The 23,509-nt window shown below is 36.6% G+C and overlaps 1 protein-coding gene across 4 annotated transcripts in view; it reads left to right on the top strand.

Annotated features, from left to right (window-relative positions):
- The first annotated feature begins 4,867 nt into the window (after positions 1-4,867).
- Positions 4,868-23,509, top strand: part of LOC142328846 (uncharacterized) — a 62,029-nt gene continuing 43,387 nt past the window's right edge. For all 4 annotated transcript variants that reach the window (XM_075372962.1, XM_075372972.1, XM_075372953.1 and 1 more), the window contains exon 1: positions 4,868-4,961. In XM_075372962.1, the coding sequence (XP_075229077.1) occupies positions 4,943-4,961 (19 nt within the window). In that variant the 5' untranslated portion in view covers positions 4,868-4,942. The remainder of the gene's footprint in view (positions 4,962-23,509) is intronic.

The raw sequence follows: 23,509 nt of genomic DNA, 5'->3' as shown, positions 1-23,509 counted from the left end.
ATCTGTTAAAAATAATAATGCAATTGCTGTTTTTAAGATGCACTCTTAAAAACAGCAATGCAATTCTTGTTTTTAAAACATGGTATGTCCTATTTCTGAGTTGAAACAAATTTTAAATGAGAGCAATTAAAACACATATTTAATCATATTTGGAAGTATTTTTAATAAAATTGTTTTCTCTTTAAAGTGGAATATTTTGGTTCAGAAAAATTATAGACATACAAAAAAAGAAATTAGCTTTTAATGCAGTTTACTGAAAAAATTTTGTCTCGTCCATACGCTCGATCAAACATGAAGAAAAACTTTCAAATTTGTAAAACTTTTCTTCTTGCTGGTTTTGTTTTTTTAATCTGATGATTTTTGGAATCTGAAGTACACTGTCAAAAAGTAGAGTATTCAAGCTTTAATATTTTTTTTTTAGAATTATTTTAAAACTCATTAAGAGAGTGATATCTTTCACTAAAGAAATTTTTTTAATTTTATTAAATAAATTTGAGGGAACATCCTTTAATTAAATGACGCTATGATTTATTAAAAATATAGCAATAGAAGTAATTTATTAAAAATATAAGGTTATCTCGTAAGCCAAAGTACTGTGTGAGTGCATAACTCATTTCTATTTTCTGGTTTGATAGAAATAGATATTACTTTTTGAGGGTGCAACCATTCTTTTAGCAAAGAATTCATGGATATAAGAACACAGATATGTTATTTTTAAATACATGGATATATGTATTTTTTAATTACTAAATAACGATCTACACAGTTCGTATTTTTGGGTATCAAACAATACCTGACAGCACATTTTTTTTTTTTAATTAAAAGCTAGTTCAAACTTTTTAAGGGAGCCCCAAGAAATTATATTTCAGTTGTGAATATATGTATGCATATAAATATCTAGTAATGATAACAGACTTGGCAGTTAGACATTAAGACCCTACAGAACTAAACAGTATGGTTTAATTTTATTGCAATTTTAAATAGTTTTATTCATATTTAAAGAAAGTTATCTTAACTATCGATCCAGTGAAAAATATTTTTGAACTGCTAACGTAGAATTTTCAAGTCTATTTAAATAATTGTCTTCATGTAATATATACAGTAGTCATTTGCAAAGACTGTTCCATAACAATGAATGGATGAAAATTTTGAAGTACATAAGTAATAAATAATAAAAAGAGCATTCTGTCATTTTTTGGTCAACATCTTTAAGTGTGGGCCTAAAATATTAAATTTCAACTGCCTGTTTAGTTAGTAAAGTACGATTAACCAATTGTAAGCAGCTCCTTTGATGCCATTGTAACTCAAGTTTTCAAACTGTAAGAAATGCGGAACCGAATCGAATGCTTTACTGAGATTGCAAAAAATTGAAAATGCAATTTTCTATTCTAAAATATTATCTGTGATAATTAAAATATTTTCTAAAAACTGAGAAATGGCAGTGTGTGGTATATAATTTCCTCCTAAAATCTTGTTGAAAGTTAGTCAATACATTATACTATTCAAGGAATGCTAAAATTCTATTTTTCATAATTTTTCAAATTCCTAAGAAAATATGGATAATGCGGTAAGGAAATCCTGTAATTTTGTAAATGAAGTGCCAAACCTTTCTTAAGGAAGGAAATAACAACAGAAATATTGTGGCAGCTGGAATACACTAGTTGCTGAAAGATTCATTAATTAAATTTGAAATAGGTACAATAATAGGAACTATGATTTCTTTTAAAATACTAGCAGGAATTTTAAATTATTGTTTTTTTTTAATTTTTATCGATTCCATAGAATCTACAAGCATTCCATGTGGGCATTGTTTTTTTTTTTTCACTTTTTTTCTTTTAAACATTATCAATATAGATTGTAAAGATTATTGTAATTCTAGTTTGATGGAAGGAAAAAAATATTTAGCTATTTCTAACTGAATAAACAGTTTGTTACAAGACTAGTTGTCAAGAAAGTTAACATTAAAATCTCAAACTACTGTGAAATTGAATTTATTAGGATAAAAAAAATTTAAACAGATAGTATGTAAAAATGTTTGAGAAGAGCCAGAAGGAGATGTTTATGCTACAATCAATATAAATTGTAGTTTTGGGCACTGAATTGCTGCACAGCATTCAAAATTAATTTCTTTCAGTACGTGGTAACTTCTAACTTTATTACAAAGGTCTACAAAAATTGAGATCCTGTTTTATGTACTGTTATACATGTACATTTTATAAAAAGCTTCACTTTCACTAAGTTTGAAGATATCTGGCTGAGAAATGGCTTCTGAGTTGGTTAGCCAATATATATATTAGCTAATATATCATATTAGACATGGTTGAAATATTCTTGGGAGTATGTAAAGAATTTAATAGGAAGTCATTCAAAGAGAGAAAAAACATCCCTGTAATTTATAAAAAATTCCTTCCTCAGAATTTCCAACAGCAAGGTTTCACCGAGGATTGTTTCATCACCTAAATTTAAATGCTCTTTATGACCCATAAACACATGGCACATAAGAGCCACATTTGGATTCATAAAGATATAATCCGATTTTGTGCCAATATTCCTCTGGTCTTACCACCAAAGTCATTTGGTTCACCCTAAATGATGCTTCAAAAGGCCGGTTAAGACTGTCACACAAGTGATGCCAAGAAAAAGGACTTCATGGGCCTTAGGAGCCTTTCACTGCGATATAAGGAGGTTTATTTTAAAAATAATTTTACAAACATTGATACTATATTTCTTAATTCTAACCTATTATGTGTCAATGCAATCTTCAAAAATGTTCAGTAAGTAATATACTAACAGATGAAATCTACAGTAGTTATTTATCTTATGTCTTAAAACTGGACAGTTTTAAGACACAGTCTATTAACATATATACATGCTTCTCAGCAATATTTTTATAATATTAAGCTAAGTATAGTGAATTCTGATGGAATGTATTTAATGAACCTTCAAAAATATTTTAAAAGTTTATAACAGTTATTATAAACTGAACTCATTACTCCTCCCCCCTTCCTATAATAGTCAATCTATCATTGTGATTTACATTAACTCACTTAACATATTTTATTGACAATGTTACAGATTTTTAGGTTGCTTGACACATTTTTAATTTAACCAATAATTTAAAAGAATTAGAATAAACTTCAACCTCATCAGAAAGTGTTGAAACATTAAAAAAGAAAACAATAAACAAGAATCATAAAAGAAACATTACAATAATTCACCTTCACTAATCACCCATCAGTTTTTTGCCTATTAATTATTCTTTAAATAAAATGGCTACCTTGTATTACCACTCCTGTTAAAGATGCAGTCCAAGCCAATTCTAGTCACTGACTCCCCCAAATAAAAAGAATATAGTTCAGTCTTCCACAGCCAATCAGTTGACTTAAATATGATAATGCAACTTCTGTAAACATATATCCAATGAATCATCCCATTAATCGAACACTTTCATTGATGGATACATATTTGTAAATCTCAACAAAACCTTCTCCTCATTTAGATTATCTGCTGTTTATATTGTAAGTGCATCATTTGGACCTATATATATGATGCATACTTCCCATTCATATACAAATATTCTTTCATTAAAATTCTAACACCTGGATAATATTTTATATTAAGAAATTTGAGAACAAATAATCACAATGAAAAAATTCATTAATAATGAAGTAGTATTCTTTTCAAATGAACATGCATACTCTAGTAACATCAGCAGTGACAATGACAAACTCTCACAATATTTATTACAATTAAGTGTATTCATCAATTTGTTACATCTTTTACTATTTTATGCCTATTTCTCTACAGAAAATTTACAATCAAATTCATGGATTAATTTTCCATTTTATTGTTCATATTTTATTATTCTCTTTGCTTCAGATATTTTGCCATCCTATGCAAAATAAATTTTTTTGAAAATTCCTCCAAAAATCACGTTCATTCCCTTGTTATTCTGGTGATAATCTTACTGTTTGTTCAGCTTAAGATTACTTTTTACTTGCTTGTAGGAAGTAAAGAAAGTATTGTGATTGTGAAAAATTTCAGATTTCAATAGAAATATCCATTTTGACCATCCCTAAATCCATTTTGAATAGTTTCAGCATGACATCTACATACGTACACATGTATCTTGCATAACTCAAAAACAATTAGCCATAGGATGTTGAAATTTTGGATTTAGGACTGTTGTAACATCTAGTTGTGCACCTCTTTTTGACTGCAATAGACTGAACCAAAAGTGTCCAAAAAAAATTTGGATTTTGCACTTTTTCTTATACAGAAAATAAGCCCTCATTGAGAGCTTTTCGACAATATATCAAAGTGGTACTTATTTTCATTGGTTCCAGAGTTATAGCCAAATAACATTTTAATTAATGAAATATATGGATCTTACAAGGGAAGGCACATCAGACTTCATCAATTATTTTTTAATTTGAATATATTTATTTATTAATAAATAATTATTAACATCTGATTGTAAAAATTTTTTTATGATAAATCATAATTCAGTAATAACAGTAAAAAAAAAAAATATTAGAAGTTATTAATGAAATAAAATTTTATGTACTTTTCATTTTTAAAAAAATGTGTTTATGTAATTTAATAGGCGTATAAGGAAGTCATGTGATGTCCATATCAGATTTTTTTCATAAAAATAATAATATTAGAGTTTATCACAACTCTAATTTAATTAATACGATAGAGTTGTTTTTTTAAATATCTTAACCTAATTTTATTGATATAATATTTACTTAATGATTGATGTGTTGAAAGTTGTTTCCTGTGTATTACCTGTTATGCAAAAAGTAGTCTGAGGAACTAGAAGCACGTGATAATCCTGTTAACATTTCTCTTACGCTTCAACCTTCTCAAGTTGGCTTCTTAGCCTTTATAAGGTTGCAAAGCTGATAGACTCAACAGTTTAGTTTGAACCTGCCACACTATGCAGTTAGAACTCTTTTGTAAGTATACATAAAATCAATATACTTGAATCCTTTTCCCAGTTCATAAATTAATATTAAAACAAGATATAAATAGACATTTAAATTATTTGATTAGTACTGACCTTATAATTTATTTTATTAACATATTACCCATTTTTACTTATTACGGTTCCTCTGTGAAAAATTTAGAATTAATTGTACTGAGTAGAGAAAATTCAGATATCACTAATTTTGAATAAAATTTATTTTATATAATTAACACTCACTTGTGCAAACATAAAATTAACTACTAAGAATAATAAAGAATATGTTTATTATAGATTTTGTAGAATAGAATAAACATTTCAAAAATATTAGCTCCAATTTTTCTATGTTGAAGTTTAGTAATTGTGATAAATTTATTGATCAGTGGAATAAATTTCAAAATCAAGTCAGAAGCTTATTAAGTTTTTGAAAATGTTCATATATTCTAATTCAAAAAGTCAGCTTGAAGTCCTACCAAACTGATTTCTTGAATATACTATTTACAGAATAATGAAATGTTAAAATCCTTGATATTTCTTCATTTGCTATTTATTCAATTTACTGTACTCATTCTGATGAATTATCTGCTATTTTGCATCTTTTTTATTCTGTTCATCAATCTTTTGTGACTGCAGAGGATTAGTTTAGTCAGTTCATTATCCAAGTCTCATCAAAGAGTGTTTCTGTTCTTGCGGTCCTTCCAGTATTTATTCGTACATTCTGATCTTTGTGCCCTTTCTGGTGTTGAAAATGTTCATTTTGTGAGTTTATTTCTTTGTTGAGCAAATTTTTTGTCCTTAATTTTTCATTTGATTTTACCTTGTCTGTGGTGTCTTCTGGTCTAAGGCTAGTTTCCTTCAGATTTTCTCTTATTTCTTTGATCCATCTGCATCCTGTCTTGGTGTTTGTTAAGTTGAAATTGTACATCCATTCTCATCCTAACAGCAAATATCTCAGCTAAGCGGGGCTCGATGCCAAAATGCCTGTCTTGGCAAAGTAAGTACACAGGTGGGCCCCTAGCCTCCCAGGTTGCTAGTCTATTTATACATCTATAACAGCATCAGAACCCCTCAGCTATCCTCGGCAGATCTAAGAATCTAACGATCCTTTTTGCTTTTCCAATTAACTTGCAGGTCAAAACCAAAATTGATCCTTGCAAGTTCTCTAGCTACTTTTGGTACGATCAGCTTCATACCTGGGGCAGACATAGAAAACATGGTGCACATTAATGGCCTACACCTCAAACACAAGCCTGAATTAATCAAATCAAATCTGATCAATCAATCTCAAAAAACACTGTATCCAGAAAGAAACTGTTTAATTTGCCGATTGGGGGAAATCCACCTTTTTTTTCCTGTTTAGCCTTTGGAAATCATCGTCAGGTATTACTTCAGAGGATGAATGAGGATGATATGTAAGAGTGTAAGTGAATCTAAACAGCCTCAGGTCGACCATTTCTAAGATGTGTGGTTAATTGATACCCACCCACCAAAGAACACTGGTATCCACTAGTATTCAAATCTATATAAAAGTAACTGCCTTTACTAGGATTTGAACATTGAAACTCAACTTTGAAATCAGCTGATTTGCGTAGACGCATTCACCACTAGACCAATGCAGTGGTTGGGGGAAAATTCACCTACCTATCTGCATACTTCTCACATCAGGAAAAATACCATGTATGTAATGGCTACCAGATGATTTAGTCCACCTTACCTGCCATAAATAAAAACCTTGGTTGTCTATATTTTTTGTGCACCCAGAGGTTAGTTTGATGCTCAATTGCAAGGATAGCAATGGGATTAATTTAAAATTAAATTTAAAATCTGTTGTAATAAAAAAAAATAGCCCAGAGATTTATATTATTATTACATACGTAATAATAGTAAGCAAATAGGAAAGCAATCAAAATATTAACTATTAAAGAAATTTTAAAATAAAAAAATTAACCAAAAAAAAAAAATTACATGTTATTTGAAACAAGTTCTAACTCAGTTATGGACATGTGTGTCCAGTAATGGTACTGGAGTCAAATTACCAAAATGCACTAATTCATTTATATTCAAATCCAGTTAAAAGTATGATTTATTGAATTTAAAAACACTTATGCATCACAGAACAACTTTCACAACAGCTGATTGTACATCAATCTTTGCTACCTAAATTTACTGAGAAAATATTATCTACTATAAGCTTGTTCTACATTGAATTATATATTTCTAAAACACACCACAACAAAATACTGTAGTATAAAAATAAATATCTCACTTCCCTTAATTATTGCTCTGATACAATTGTTCAAAAAGGATGATTTTTTTTTAGCTGATTGTATTTATATACTGTCTAATTATTATGATTTTAAATATTCCAAAGTGTGTTTACATGTTCATCATTATGTTGATTATACACCACAATACGCGTATATAGTTTACCTTATTTTTATATCTAAAAATAGGAAAGATGTATTTAGTTTTTGTCTCAATCTTTACTTACTTTTAAGTAATTTGCTACCATACATCAATAAAATTATAATTATTTACATATAGATTGTTTAGATATATTTAAAAAAATTGTGTTAACTTTGTTACAGTATTAAAATTTATATTCATTCAAAAGATATCATGTATTTATTTATTTTAATTAGGTAGAGATAAAGTGTTTCACATAAGTGTAGAATAAGCATTTCAGACAACAAAAAAAATACTATGATTGAATATATAAAAATACTATGGGAATCATTCATGTTATATGTAGTTGCTACTGCTGGTTGGGAAAACTTGCGGTTAATGACTTGATGTGCTTGAATGATTATGAATTCTTATGTTGTTTCTCTTCTGTGCTTGAATGAACAAAAATAAAAAGATAGTTTTTCTTTCACATATATGAATGCAAAGGATTAATTTCTTGAAAGAAATTATGGCTGTTTAAAACATAATCCGTTGTATATAATTCATATCCACCAATAAACTATATTGTACAGCAAATAATATATAATCTACATACAAATTGTATATATGTATCAGATACATATAATTTAATAATTCACTGAAACATGATAGCGTATAATTACATAATAGAGATTATCTGTAAAGTTGTTATAAAATAATATTTTATTAGATGAGATCAATAACTTAACTTTATTTTAAAGATGAACCTGAGGTGAGAACTCTTTTTTTAACTTTAATTTATTTAGATATTAAATAATGAATGTAAAAACTGAAAGACACCGGACTGATTCAGTATTATACTTTATTAGAGTAACTTTCTTTTTCTGAATCTTTTTTTATGAGATGTTTGTCAGAGGACAAATAACCGTGCAATAGTGAAATGAAGCCATTTGTTGTCAATAAAACTTACCATAAGTTACTTAGCATTGTCAAAGCATAAATGTTATTATTAATTATAATTGCACTGCGTGCAATTATAAATTGCAGTTATTAAATAAATTGTTGTTTAAATTGCAGTTTAAATAAAAATTCATGATTAGTTTAAATAAAATACCATGATTTATATTACAAACAAAGCATGGTACCAATGATGCATTATCATTGTTTAGTAACAATACTTCTTTTAATACAGGAATCATAGAAAATACAAAAGATAAATAACCATAAATAAACATTAAATTATTAATTTATAAATTCAGATTTCTTTCAAATAAAGTGATAAATTTAAATAACAAAAGATAAGATAAACAGCATAATAGATTAATGCAAAACCATAAGGCTTACTAATTTTCAGTGTTATATCCATCGATTGAGGCCAGATTTCATCAGTGTATATTATTACACACTGGACTGTTTTATTATACAAAGTTATATTATTGAGGTGTATTTTATTATACCAAATTATTCTAATAATAACTTATTTATAAAATTATTTTACTATTATCCAGTTAAATTCTTAATCTCATAGTTGTGCATATTTGAATTATTACAAATCATTGTAGCGTTATTCACACCAGAATTACAACCTGAAAGACGTATAGAATACTCTACCCTTTTCTGAATTTTGATAGATGCAGGATAATATTACATAGACCTTGAAGTGAAGCTAATTATTAATATTATTTATTAATAATAATAATTATTATCATAATAATAATATTAATAATCATTATTATTTTTTTTTTTTTTGTTTTCGGGCATCGACTGCTAAGGGTATTAGCCCTCGTCACATTCTTAAAAAGAGGTTAGTATCACTATCAGGGTCGTCTCATGTAAGGGTGTAAAAGGCCCTTACATTTTTATTTTAAAGCACCAAATACACAAAACATTAATCCCCAAAAATAACAATACTTATAAAGGGCCCCAATATTAACATTTGAGAAAATAACACAAAGTACATAAATAGAAAATATAAGTCTTTACAATACCATTATCTCCTTCTACCTGTCTCACTTATTTGTTTAAGCACTCTCAGGGCGACCAGAACCACCGTTAAGCAGAATATTAGTCACCCCTGGATGCAGTTGACTCTCCCCATAAACAGTCCCGTAGGACATAACCCATCGGGGTCCTCCCAGTGTCATAAGAGCAGTCTGACCAACTGTTCAGGACGGCCAAAAAGCCCCTCAGTGGGGAGGCTGCCCTTCCTGGCCCTGACCTACTTATATACAGGCATGCATTGCGCATACTTATAGCCTCGCGCCCTCAGTCCACCCTTGAGGATTTCCCATGCCATCGTTGGACACACCCCAACTCCCTGCTCCTGCATGCAGGCGAGCCCGGGCGGCCTAGGCAAGAGGGCTACCTCCCGTCACTATATGTGCCACGCTTCGAGACTCCCTTATATATATAAAAACTACCCCTTAGAGTTTGCTTAACACAGCTTTAAATTTTCATTTTTACAGACTTTTAAAAAGTCCACTGGCGTGTAAATAAGCAACCATTTTTTCTTCATTTCCATTTTCCAAATCAGCAGCAATATCATTTCTTAGCCGGAACCCCTTTCTGAGGTCCTCATATATGGTACACTCTTCCATTAGATGCTTAATTGTAAATGTTTACAATTACAAACAGCGTACATTGGTCTTTCTTCGCCGGTTAACAAATATGAATTTGTTATTCGCGTGTGACCGATTCTAAGTCTGGTCACAGACTGAGTTTAATTTTGTATTTAAACTCCTCCATCTGGCACCCTTACAGGGATTGCACCCACGTTATCGCAGAATGTTGCCTTGCTGGCAGCTTCATCTGCGCTTTCATTACCTGCAATACCAGCATGCCCTGGAGTCCATACAAATACGCATCGCTGTCCTCGTTAATTTAGAACGTACAAAATGTACAGGATGTTTGCAATTAGGACATCCTTAATGTTCTTGTTCCGAATTGCAATAAGTGCTCTTAGAGAATCGGAACATATTAGCACTTCGCAATAGTGTTCTGTGTACCGAAGAGCTTGCTATATGGCAGTAAGTCCTGCCGTATAGACATTGGCCATATCTGGCAGTTTCCAAAAGTGGGCTTCTCCATTTACATATATGGAGCATCCAACACCATGTTCGGTTTTAAAACAGTCAGTATAAATTCTAATATGTTCTTCGTAACTACTGACGGTTGATAAAAATTCCTGTTGGATGATCACTGCTGGCTTCTTTATTATTTTTTACTGAGAGAGATCCAACCTTGCATTTACCGCTGGCAAAAGCTATGGCGATGTTTCTCTCGTAGAAATTGTTAATGTCTCTGGAATAGCAATTTCGTATTTTCTTCTTAATTCGTGGTACCTAATTCCGGCTGGTCTGGAATAAGTAGCACAATGTTCATATAATGCAGCCAAAGGATGGTTGTTAAAAAGTTTGTTATTTGTATGAGCAGGAAAAGCCCATATGTTTGCTGCATATCTTACCAAAAGGATCTCTCTCCTATAATGTAGTGGCCCTATATTCCGGCTTCAGACAGTAGACTAGTCGCCGGACTTGTGCGGAAAGCGCTTGTCGCATATCTTATTCTGCTATGATGAATTACGTCTAACTTTCTTAACTGCGACTTCCTAGCGGATGAATATATAATACATCCATAATCTAGTTTCTATTGAGCCAATGCCTTATATAGTCTCAATAATATTTCTTTATCTGAGCCCCAATTGATGTCCGATAAAACGTTTGATAATTTTTAGGGCTTTTTTGCATCTATCACTCAAGCCCTGTATATGTAATCCCCACGTAAGGAATTTATCCAATACCAAACCTAAAAATCATACTTTATCCTTATATTGTATTGGATTGTTGCCGATTGTCAAAATAGGACAGCACGTTTTTTCTGGTGAAAATTGGAATCCATTATTCCTTGCAACTTCATTTAGAGCGTTAATCGCTCGTTGTAATTTGTATTTCACCATTGCAGTCTTGTTACTGGCATACACAATTACCAAATCATCAACATAGACGCTTTTGCTGATTTCTACTGGAATAGCTAATATCAATTTATTAATGGCGATCTTAAAGGTACCGCTCAACGACGAACCTTGTGGTATGCCATTTTCCAAGCTTTTTTCAGATGAATATTCATTGTTGACGCGTACTTGGAAATTATGGTCATTCATATAGTTGCTGAGTAAAACTGGCAGATTGCCACGAATGCCCCATTCATGTATCTGGAGCATTATTCCACGTCGCCAGGTTATATCGAAAGCCTTCTGAAGATCAAAAAAGACTCCGACACAATATTTCCTTGTAATAAAACTATTGTATATAATGTTCTCTAAGTTGATCATTTGATCAGTGGTAGAATGGTATTGTCGAAAACCTGCTTGATGTGATGATATCAGGTTTTCTTTTTCTAAAAGCCAAACGAGCCGATTATTTATCATTTTTTCAAGTATTTTTCCCATAGCGCACGTTAAAGAAACAGGACGGTAGCCATTGGGATCTGTCAAATTTTTATCTTTCTTTGGTACTGGAACAATATGTGCTTTTTTCCACTGCTGCGGGTACATTCCATCCCGCCATATCTGATTATATAGTTCTAGCAATCCCCGTTTTGCAGTGGTATTCAGCTACCCGATCATGTTATAATGGATTTCATCCGGACCAGCAGCTGTATTGCCTGCTTTCTCCAACGCTTTCATGAATTCTTCCATTTTAAATGGTACATTATATGAGTAATTATACTCAGTTCTGAAATTTAGTAGACCTTCAAGTCTTCTTTTTTCGTCCGAAAATCTTCTTGGTAGTTAGCAGTTTGCTGGCCTTCTCGAAGTGATTGGCTAATAACTCTGCAATCTCGTTTGGAGTGTCCTTAATTTCATCTTCATCTTGAAGGCTAGTTAAGGGAGCAAAGTTTTTACGCCCACAAATCACCTTCACTTTCCTCCAAACGTCTGATGCGGTAGTAGTTTTGTCAATGGATGACACGTATTCCTGCCAGGATCGTTTCTTTGAATCTATCATAAGTCGTTTTGCATACGCCCTGTATTTTTTAAAGGCAATTAGATTATTTATAGTGGGACGTTTCTTAAAGGCGTTATACGCTCTTTTCTTTCTTTTTATAGCTTGACTTATTTCATCGTTCCACCACGAAACGGATCGCTTCGTAAGTTTCCCAGTTGTTTTGGGAATATATCTCGATGCCGAGACAAGTATCGCATTAGTTAAAGCGTCGACATCGGCTCCGATAACTCCATTTGTTTCGAGGAGTATCGTCCCAAGCTGTGAAGTTCGTCCAATCTGCCTTATCAAACAACCATATTTTAGAGATGGAATTTTATTTTCTTGTACGTCAGTTACAATTTGCACCGGGAAATGATCGCTTCTATGCAGATCATCTAAAACATTGAAGGTGTACCTCGGTGCTATCGATCCATTTATGAGTGCAAGATCTATACAGGACGTCGATCCATCTCTGGCATTGAAGAAAGTTCCTGACCCATCGTTTAAAAGAATAAGTTCAGAATTCATCAGGAACCTTTCCAATTTTCTTCCGCTGGGATCTACTCGATCCGATGATCCCTAAAGAGAATTATGAGCATTAAAATCACCCATCAGTAATATAGGTGGAGAAAGCTGAGAAATTAAACATGCTATGGCATCTTCCTTCCAATCAGAATTCGGCAGGTATATGCTGCAGACAGTGATTTGAAGCGGACGCTTCATTCTAATGGCGAGCGCTTGTAGGTTTGTATATAGATCAACTGCTTTGGCGGTAGCTCTAGTCGATGTTAAATCCTACTCCACCTCTAACTCTTATATTTGGCGGTTGATCTTGCCGAAATATATCAAATCTTCTTAATTGAAAATTTTCATTTCGGCAGAAATGTGTTTCTTGCAGACATAAAAATTGGGTCTACATCATGTACCAAGCGTTGGAGCACATGGATGTTTGAAAAACATCCATTAATGTTCCACTGTACAATCCACTCGCTAATTTTAAATTAACTTATGGCCTTGGTTTACCTTTCGGCCACCCTTTTTTCCTTTTTTTCTCCGTATTACGAACAGCTTCGTGTTCGCGGAGAACGTCGTCTCCCGTATAGCTCCCAGTCTCCGAATCGGAGAGAACCGAAGCCACCGACGACGATGGACATAGATCGGCGTTGAGTGGCGGAAACCTGGCCGATCCCGGACACGGAAATCGCACCAGTCACCGTCCCTGGAAGGGGGGACACTTGCCCCCCTGTGTGGTTGATTGTGGCCTCTTTGGTTTAGAGGCGGCCACCTCTACAGGAGGATTGGGAGTCTCCATAACAGACTGCGAAGTTTTCACTTACCTACTAATATCATCATCTAATATCTCTAAGACGGACGTGGCCTTCTGGCTTGGCGTCCGTTTTCTTCTGTTCAAGAGCAATTTTCGGTTTCGAAGAGAAATCTTCAGAAGGCTGTACTAATATCTTTGGCTTGACATGTTCTTTACTACTGAAAGGCTTCATTTTGTTTTCTATAATCCTGTCAATCATGCTAGCCAAAGTGGGCGCAAGTTTTTTGATAAGCTGACTTTCATCGACAGCAACTGGAGCAGGAACAACAGCCGCAGCCTGAGCATAAGTTGTTATTGCTCTAGGTTTGCGAGCGTTTACTATCATTTTATCTTCAAGGTAGCTGACTTTCTGCAGGGTTTTTACTTCCTGCACAGCTACTTCATCTTTGTAGACACGACAGTTTCTGGATCTACGTGAATGCTGTCCTTTGCAATTGACACATGCCGGAGGCTCCTTACATGGCTCTCCTTCATGCACCTCATCACTGCACACGCATATTTGAGGTCTTTCACTTCTACGAGCGGTGTGGCCTAAGCGTTGGCACTTGAAGCATCTGATAGGCTGTGGCACAAATGCCCGCACATCAAACGATGAATTCCTGCTCGAACTTTCTCCGAAAGGATTGGCCGGTTAAAAGTGAGGACATCAGAGGCAGAAAGTAGGACCTCGCCATTCCTTCTCATGTTCAATCTGCGACATTCTCCTTACTCCTTGTTGTGTCAATTCCTCAACTTTTTCTTGCTCCGTGCAGTTCAGAAGATCCCGACAAACCACAACACCCTTTGAGGTGTTGAGTGTGCCTTGCGGATCGACATGAACAACAAAATCTCCAATATTCTTGAGCCCTAGGATCTTCTGGGACTGATCATCATTTGTAGTCTCCACATGAAGTCCAATAAAGGTTTTCCTTATTTCCTTAGCAGGGCCTCCAGCACCTTTAGTTATCTCTCGAGCAATGAGAAAGGGACTCACCCTCGAGAAATTACCATCTTCCTTCGTAATAACTAAATATTTTGGTTTCGGCACGTTGCTCTTGAAAAAAAGCTTTTTGCAAGCTCTTTCTAGCCTCAACTTCTATTCTTTCTCCTTTTCGCCTGAGGCGAAACGGCTGGTTTTAAACGAGAGTGTTTACGTGAACCCTCTGCCACGTTAGTTGGTTGTTCAATTTACATGTCCTTTAATCCCTTCTGTGGTAAGGCTAGCCGCCGGAGTACACTCCCACTTCAGGGCTACTAACTCTGGAGGTCCGTTCCGGTGGAACCGGCATATGTCTTGGCAGAGAGCGGATGTGCAGTCTCCACTGACTCCAGGTCCCTACACACCGAGGTTTCAGGGCTCCCATGCGCCGAAGTACATTGGCACCTTAACTACATGCTTGCCATCGCGGGGGGCATGTGGACAGCGAAAGGCCTCCGTTACACCTGCAATCACTTCGATTGTGGCCGCCAAATCGCCAGCTCTGAAGGTGGTATAAATTCATGTCCTTAATCGGTAAAATTTTCATATCTGCAGGTGGCCGCAAAATCCAGTCCTTAAATACGGCTTATAGGTGTAATTCGGCCGAAAAATAGCATCTCCGAGAACACTCGGAACCCCGTTAGCCAGCTGCATGTATTGTACGTAAGTACAGCTGTTGCCGCCCTGGACATAGAACGTAGGTTTTTAGGGGCATCGACTACTTTGGTCATTAGCCCCATCCCACTTCAAAAAAAAAAAAGTGTTCAATATTTCACATTTTCATGTGTCAAAAAATGATCAAAATTTTACATTTTCTTATAACTTCTGATCCAACAAATTACTTTCTAGGCTTTCCTTTCGGCCATCCTTTCTTGCACCGTTTTTCCATTCGTCTACGGCCTCAACTTCCGATGACAGTGTGTCTAAGGCCTCGGACATGGCATATTCTTCTCTTTCTGATAATGACGTTCGCCGGCTTACATCAGGTGATGAAAGCTTCATTGGTTCTATTAACATCGTTGCAATTGAATCTAGACTAGTAAGCGATGCACTTTCCGCGGCTGATGAGCTGGATTCTATCTCTACAGCAGTGCTGGGTCCAGCTGAAATAGATGCTCTCGCTGAAGCTGTTCTTTGAGCTTTTGGAGGCCCCATTGTTACAGTTTGTTTATCGTCTACGTCTGGTGCTTTCTCAATAACGACTTGCACCTCTATTTCGATAGACTCGGATTTTCTTGTCACTATTTCCGTAGGTTTGTAACTACACGACGGAGTGATCTTTTCCTCTTTTCTAGACAAATCAAGATTTTTATTTACTACTTACTTCAAGTGATGGTGTTATGATCGCAGGTTTAGCTAGTTTTTTATGCTGCGCTGGTACGTTTCTTTTATCAACGATGTCAATGCGGGATTGAGCCTTCTCATGTTTAGATGGTTCTGTGCGGTGAGTCGACTCTATCTTAGCGTCAATGATTTTTTCTATCAGGCTTATCTTGCAAGGCTTGGTGCCATTGTATTAAGCAACTGCTCTACATTAATTTTGGATAAAGAAGGGGCAGCAGCTGCTTCAGCATAAGTGGTCGATTGTCGAGGTGTTCGTTGACTAACAATTTTCTTCGCTTCAGAATAACTAACCTTCTGAAGCGTTTTAACTTCCTGAATGGCCGTTTCAGATTTATAAACTGTGCAATTCCTGGATCGGCAGTTATTGTGCCCTTTACAATTAATACAGATTGGAGGGTCTTTGCATGGTTCACCCTCATGTATCTTCATTCCACATATGCAGATTTCCTGCGCTTCACATCTAGCTGCAGTGTGCCCAAAACGTTGACACTTGAAACATCGCATAGGCTGCGGAATAAACGCACGTACATCAAGCCGATGTATACCAGCACGAACCTTTTCAGGAAGGGTAGGCCTGTTAAATGTTAATACATGAGAGGCCGAAGGAAGAACTTCGCCATTTCTTCTCATTGTTAGTCACTGAATCACTCCTGATTCGACATTTCCTGTACTATTTCCTCTTCTGTACAGTTTAGAAGATCACGGCAAACAACAACTCCTCTGGATGTATTAAGGGTGCTATGCGGTTGCACTGATACCGCAAATTCACCGATCTTCTTCAATGCCTGGACGTTTTGACTTTGAATATCGTTGATAGTTTCAACGTGTAATCCGTTAAAGGTTTTACGAATTTCCTTAACAGGACCACCAGCACAATTAGTTATCTCTCTTGCGATCAAGAATGGAATAACCTTTTGAAAGTTGCCATTCTCCTTGGTAATAATTAAAAATCTTGTTTTGGGAGCAATGTTTCCAAACAAAGACTTTCTCAATTCCTTGCTGATTTTGTCAGCATCTCTCTTAATTTTGTCTGACTCCTTACTCTTTTTCCTCTTCGCTTGTGGCGAATCGGAGGTTTCTAAACGAGGGTGTTTAGAAACGTGCACCCTCTGCCACATTTGTTTGTTCAATATTCATGAACGTTTATCCCTTCTGTAGCAAGGCTAGCCACCGGGGTACACCCCCACTCCAGGGCTACTAACCTTGGAGGTCCGATCCGGTACTCCGGTGGAACCGGCATATGTCCTGGCAGAGAGCGGATGCGCAATCTCTGCACTGACTCCAGGCTCCTACTCACCGAAGCTTTCAGAGCTCCCATGCACCGACATACATGGGCACCATTGCTACATGCTTGCCATCGCAGGGGGCATGGGGACAACGGAAGGGTCTCCGTTATACCTGCAATAACATTGACCCTGGCCGCCACATCGCCAGCTCTAAAAGTGGTATTAGTCCATTTCCAAAATCGTTTATTATTCCATATCCTGCAGGTAGCCAAAAAATCCAAACCATGTGAGGACCTGAAGGTGGAAACAGGTCAAAAGAAAAGCATACACGAGGAATTTACTCGGAGCCCCGTTAGCCAGCTATATCTATTGTACATAAGTACAGCTGTTACCGCCCTGGACGTGGAACGTAGATGTTGTTTTCCGGACGTGGGGATTACCTACCTCAGGGCATTATTATTATTATTTTTTTTTTTTTTTTTTTTTTTTTTTTTTTTTTTTTTTACGGAATTTTTACGGGCATCGACTGCTAAGGTCATTAGCCCTCGTCACATTCTTTAAAAGAAATTATTATCTCCATCAGGATCGTCATATGTAAGGGTGTAAAGGGCCCTTACATTTTATTTAAAAACACAAACTTCACAATAAACATTAAAACATGAAAGACAAGGACAATCACAAACACTTACGGGGTGTAAAGGGCCCCAATATTAAAATTTGAGATAGGTTCTCAAAAGACCATGAACTTAAAATTATAATTAATCTTATCAATACCATATCTTCTTTCTTTCTTCTATATGTATATATAAAACTACCGCTTAGAGTATCTTTTACCACAGCTTTAAACTACAATTTTATAAACTTTTAAGAAGTCCACTGGCGTGTAAAAATGCAACTATATTTTCTTCATTTCCATTATCCAGATCAGCACTAATATTATTTGTAAGACGGAACCTCTTTCTGAGGTCCTCATATATGGTACACTCTTCTATTAGATGCTTGATTGTCAGTGTTTTATTACAAACACCGCACATTGGTCTCACTTCGCCGGTTAACAAATATAAATTTGTTAATCGCGTGTGACCGATTCTAAGTCTGGTCACCGCTACTTGTTCACGGCGAGTCAACTTAAAGTCGCTTTTCCATTTATAAGGAGAAGTTTTAACTGAGTTTAATTTTGTATTTAAACTCCTCCATTCAGCGTTCCACTGTTTCTTACTATGTTTGTTAGACGGTTTTTAACATCTGCCACTCTTACAGGAAATGCATCCAAATTATCGCAGACTGTTGCCTTTCTGGCAGCTACGTCTGCGATTTCATTACCTGTAATACCAGCATGCCCTGGAGTCCATACAAATACGCATCGCTGTCCTCGTTGTTTTAGAACGTATAAAATGGACAGGATGTTTGCAATTAGGACATCCTTAATATTCTTGTTCCGAATTGCGACGAGTGCACTTAATGAGTCGGAACATATTAGCACTCTCTCTTCGCAATAGTGTTCAGTGTAGCGAAGAGCTTGCTGAATTGCAGTGAGTTCTGCCGTGTAGACACTGGCCACATCTGGCAGTCTCCAAGAGTGGGCTTCTTCATTTACATATATAGAGCATCCAACACCATGTTCGGTTTTAGAACCGTCAGTATAAATTCTAATATGTTCTTCGTAACTACTGACGGTTGCTAAAAATTCCTGCTGGATGATCACTGCTGGTTTCTTTTTTATTTCTCCTTGAGAGAGATCCAAACTTGTATTTACCGCTGGCAAGAGCCATGGCGGTATTTCTCTAGTAGAAATTGCTAGTGTCTCTGGTATAGCAATTTCATATTTTCTTCTTAATTCGTGGTACCTAATTCCGGCTGGTCTGGAATAGGTAGCACGACGTTCGTATAATGCAGCCATGGGATGATTCATAAACAATTTATTATTTATATGAGCAGGGAAAGCCCATATATTTGCTGCATATCTTAACAAGAGGATCTCTCTTCTATAATGTAGTGGCATTATTCCGGCTTCAGACATCAGACTAGCCGCCGGACTTGTGCGGAAAGCACCTGTTGCGTATCTTATTCCGCTATTATGAACTACGTCTAACTTTCTTAAGTGCGACTTTCTAGCGGATGAATATACGATACATCCGTAGTCTAGTTTAGATTGAACCAATGCTTTATACAATCTCAATAATGTCTCTTTGTCTGAGCCCCAATTTAAATTCGATAAACATTTTATAATGTTTAGGGCTCTTTTGCATCTATCACTCAAGTCCTGTATATGTAATCCCCAGGTAAGGGATTTATCCAATACTAGTCCTAAATATCTTACGCTATCTTTATATTGTATTGGATTATCGTCGATTGTCAACGCAGGACTTTGATGAGGAATTCTCTTCCTACAAAAGTGTACGCAGCACGTTTTCTCTGGTGAGAATTGGAATCCGTTATTCCTTGCAACTTCAATTAGAGCATTGATCGCTCGTTGCAATTTGTACCTCACCATAGCAGTCTTGTTGCTGGCATACACAATTGCCAGATCATCAACATAGACGCTTTTGCTGATTTCTACTGGAATGGCTAGTATCAATTTATTAATGGCAATGGTAAACAAGGTACCGCTCAACGGCGAACCCTGCGGTATGCCATTTTCCAAGATTCTTTCACATGAATATTCATTGTTGACGCGTACTTGGAAGGTACGGTCATTCATGTAGTTGCTGAGCAGTATAGGCAGATTGCCACGAATGCCCCATTCATGTATCTGGAGCATTATACCATGACGCCAGGTCATATCGAAAGCCTTCTGAAGATCAAAGAAGACTCCGACACAATGTTTCCTTTTAATAAAGCTGTTATATATAATGTCCTCTAAGCTGATCATTTGATCAGTGGTAGAATGGTATTGTCGAAAACCTGCTTGATACGGTGATATCAGGTTTTCTTTTTCCAAAACCCAGACGAGTCGATTATTAATCATTTTTTCCAATATTTTCCCCATAGCACACGTCAAAGAAATAGGACGGTAGCTATTGGGGTCTGTTAAATTTTTATTTTTCTTTGGTACTGGAACAACATGAGCTTTTTTCCACTGCTGCGGGTACGTTCCATCCCGCCATATTTTATTATAAAGTTCTAATAATCTACACTTTGCAGTGGTATTCAGCTGCCTGATCATATTGTAGTGGATTTCATCCGGACCAGCAGCTGTGTTACCTGATTTTTCCAACGCTTTCGTGAATTCTTCCATTTTAAATGGTACATTATATGAGTAATTATACTCAGTTCCAAAATTTAGTAGACCTTCGAGTTCTTCTTTTTTGGTTCGAAAACCTTCCTCGTAGTTGGCCGTTTTGCTGGTCTTTTCGAAATGATTGGATAACAGCTCTGCAATTTCATATGGAGTATCTTTTATTTCATCTTCATCTTGAAGGCTAGTTATGGGAGCAAAATCATTACGCCCACAAATCGCCTTCACTTTCCTCCAAACATCTGATGCAGTAGTAGTTTTGTCGATGGATGACACGTATTGCTGCCAGGATCGTTTTTTCGAATCTATCATAAGACGTTTTGACGTCTATCATAATACGCCCTGTATTTTTTAAAGGCAATTAGATTATTTATAGTGGGACGTTTCTTAAAGGCATTATACGCCCTTTTCTTTCTTTTTATAGCTTCACTTATTTCATCGTTCCACCATGGAACGGGTTTCTTTGTAAGTTTCCCAGATGTTTTGGGAATATATCTCGATGCCGACTCAATTATTGCATTTGTTATGGCGTCGACATCGTCTCCGATAACTCCAGTTGTTTCCGAGAGCATCGTTCTAGCTGTGAAGCTCGTCCAGTCTGCCTTTTCAAATAACCATCTTTTAGGGATGGGATATATTGTTCTTGTAACATCAGTTACAATTTGCACCGGGAAATGATCGCTTCCATGCAGATCGTCTATAACATGGAAGCTGTACCTCGGTGCTATCGATCCGCTTATAAGTGCAAGATCTATACAGGACGTCGATCCATCTCTGGCATTGAAAAAGGTTCCTGATCCGTCGTTTAAAATAATAAGTTCTGAATTCATCAGGAACCCTTCCAGTTCTCTTCCACGGGGATCTACTCGATCCGATCGCCAGAGAGAATTATGAGCGTTAAAGTCTCCCACCAGTAAAACAGGTGGGGGAAGCTCGGAAATTAGTCTTTCTATGTCATCCTTATTCCAATCGTAATTCGGTAAGTATATGCTGCACACAGTGATCTTAAGCGGTCGCTTCATTCTAACGGCGACCGCTTGTAGGTTGGTGTTTAGAACAACCGCTTCGGTGGTAGCTCTAGTCGATGTTAATATAGCTACTCCACCTCTAACTCTTACATTTGGCGGTTGATCTGGCCGAAATATATCGAATCCTTTTAATTTAAAATTTTCATTTCGGCGGAAATGCGTTTCTTGCAGACATATACAAATCGGGTCTACGTCATGTACCAAGCGTTGGAGCTCATGGATGTTTGAAAAACATCCATTAATGTTCCATTGTACAATCGACTCGCTAATTTTTAATTAAATTATTGCCTGGGTTTTCCTTTCGGCCATCCCTTTTTCCTTTTCTTCTCCATCCTACGAACAGCATCGTGTTCGCGGAGAAGGTCGTCGCCTGTAAGGCTTCCGGTCTCCGTATCGGAGACCACCGAAGCCGCCGACGACGACGGGCATGGGTCGGCGCCGGTTTCAGGCGCCGATTGAGAGGCGGCAACCTGGCCGCTCCCCAACACGGGGGTCGCACCGGTCACCGCCTGTGGGAGGGGGGACACTCGCCCCCCCTGTGTGATTTTTTGTGGCCTCTGAGGCCACTTCAGTTGCAGGAGGCTTGGAAGCCTCCATAACAGTCTCTGTCGTGTTATTGTTTTCTTGACATCAAGAATCTCGCTGAGACGGACTTGACATTCTGGTTTGGTGTCCGTTTTCTTTTCTGGAGGAGCAACTTTTACTTTTATTGACTTATCTTCAGCAGGCTGTACCACTATCTTTGGCTTAACAAATTCTTTATTGCCAAAAGGTTTCATCTTGTTTTCGATGATCCTCTCAATCATGTTAGCCAAAGTAGGCGCAAGTTTATTTATAATTTGAGCCTCATCTACAGCAATCGGAGCAGGAGCGGGAACAGTAGCCGCAGCCTGAGCATAAGATGTTGTTGCTCTAGGCTTACGGGCGTTAACTATCTTCTTTGTCTCGAAGTAGCTGACTTTTTGCAGGGTTTTTACTTCCTGCACAGCTACTTCATCTTTGTAGACAGGACAATTCCTTGATCTACAAGAATGCGCTCCTTTGCAGTTAATACATGTAGGAGGCTCTTTACACGGCTCTCCCTCATGCACCTCTTCACCGCACACGCATATTTGCGGTCTTTCGCATCTAAGAGCGGTGTGGCCAAAGCGTTGGCACTTGAAGCACCTCATTGGCTGTGGGACAAATGCCCGCACATCCAAACGGTGAATCCCCGCTCTTATCTTTTCTGGCAAAGTAGGCCGGTTGAAAGTGAGGACATGAGAAGCTGAGGGTAAGACCTCACCGTTCCTTCTCATGTTCAATCGACGGCACTCTATTACTCCTTGTGCTGCCAGTTCCTCTACAATCTCTTGCTCCGAACAATTTAAAAGATCCCGACAGACCACAACACCCCTTGAGGTGTTGAGCGTGCCGTGGGGATCAACACGTACCGCTAGCTCTCCAATTTTCTTCAGCCCTAAAATCTTCTGAGACTGTATATCATTAACAGTCTTTACATGAAGTCCCGTAAAAGTTTTCCTTATTTCTTTAACAGGGCCTCCAGCACATTTGTTTATTTCTCGAGCGATGAGAAAAGGACTCACACTCGAGAAATTTCCATCCTCCTTTGTAATGACCAAATATTTGGGTTTCGGTACATTACTACTTTTAAAAAAAACCTTTTGTAAGCTTTTTCTAGCCTCAATCTCTATCTTTTTATTTTCTGTACTTTTCCTCCGTTTTGCCTCAGGCGAAACGGCTGGTTCTAAACGAGGGTGTTTACGTGCACCCTCTGCCACGTTGGTTTGTTCAGGAAAATTCATGAACAAATAATCCCTTCTGTAGTAAGGCTAGCCGCCGGGGTACACCCCCACTCCAGGGCTACCAACCCTGGAGGTCCGTTCCGGTACTCCGGTGGAACCGGCATATGTCCTGGCAGAGAGCGGATGCGCAGTCTCTGCACTGACTCCAGGCCCCTACACACCGAAGCTTTCAGGGCTCCCATGCTCCGAACATGGGCACCTTAACTACATGCTTGCCATCGCGGGGGGCATGTGGACGACGAAA

The sequence above is a fragment of the Lycorma delicatula genome, chromosome 1 (genome assembly GCF_047948215.1).
Source record: "Lycorma delicatula isolate Av1 chromosome 1, ASM4794821v1, whole genome shotgun sequence".
Taxonomy (NCBI): Eukaryota; Metazoa; Arthropoda; class Insecta; order Hemiptera; family Fulgoridae; genus Lycorma; species Lycorma delicatula.
The sequence above is the reverse complement of the archived record's forward strand: the minus strand, read 5'-3'. Positions and strand labels throughout refer to the sequence as shown.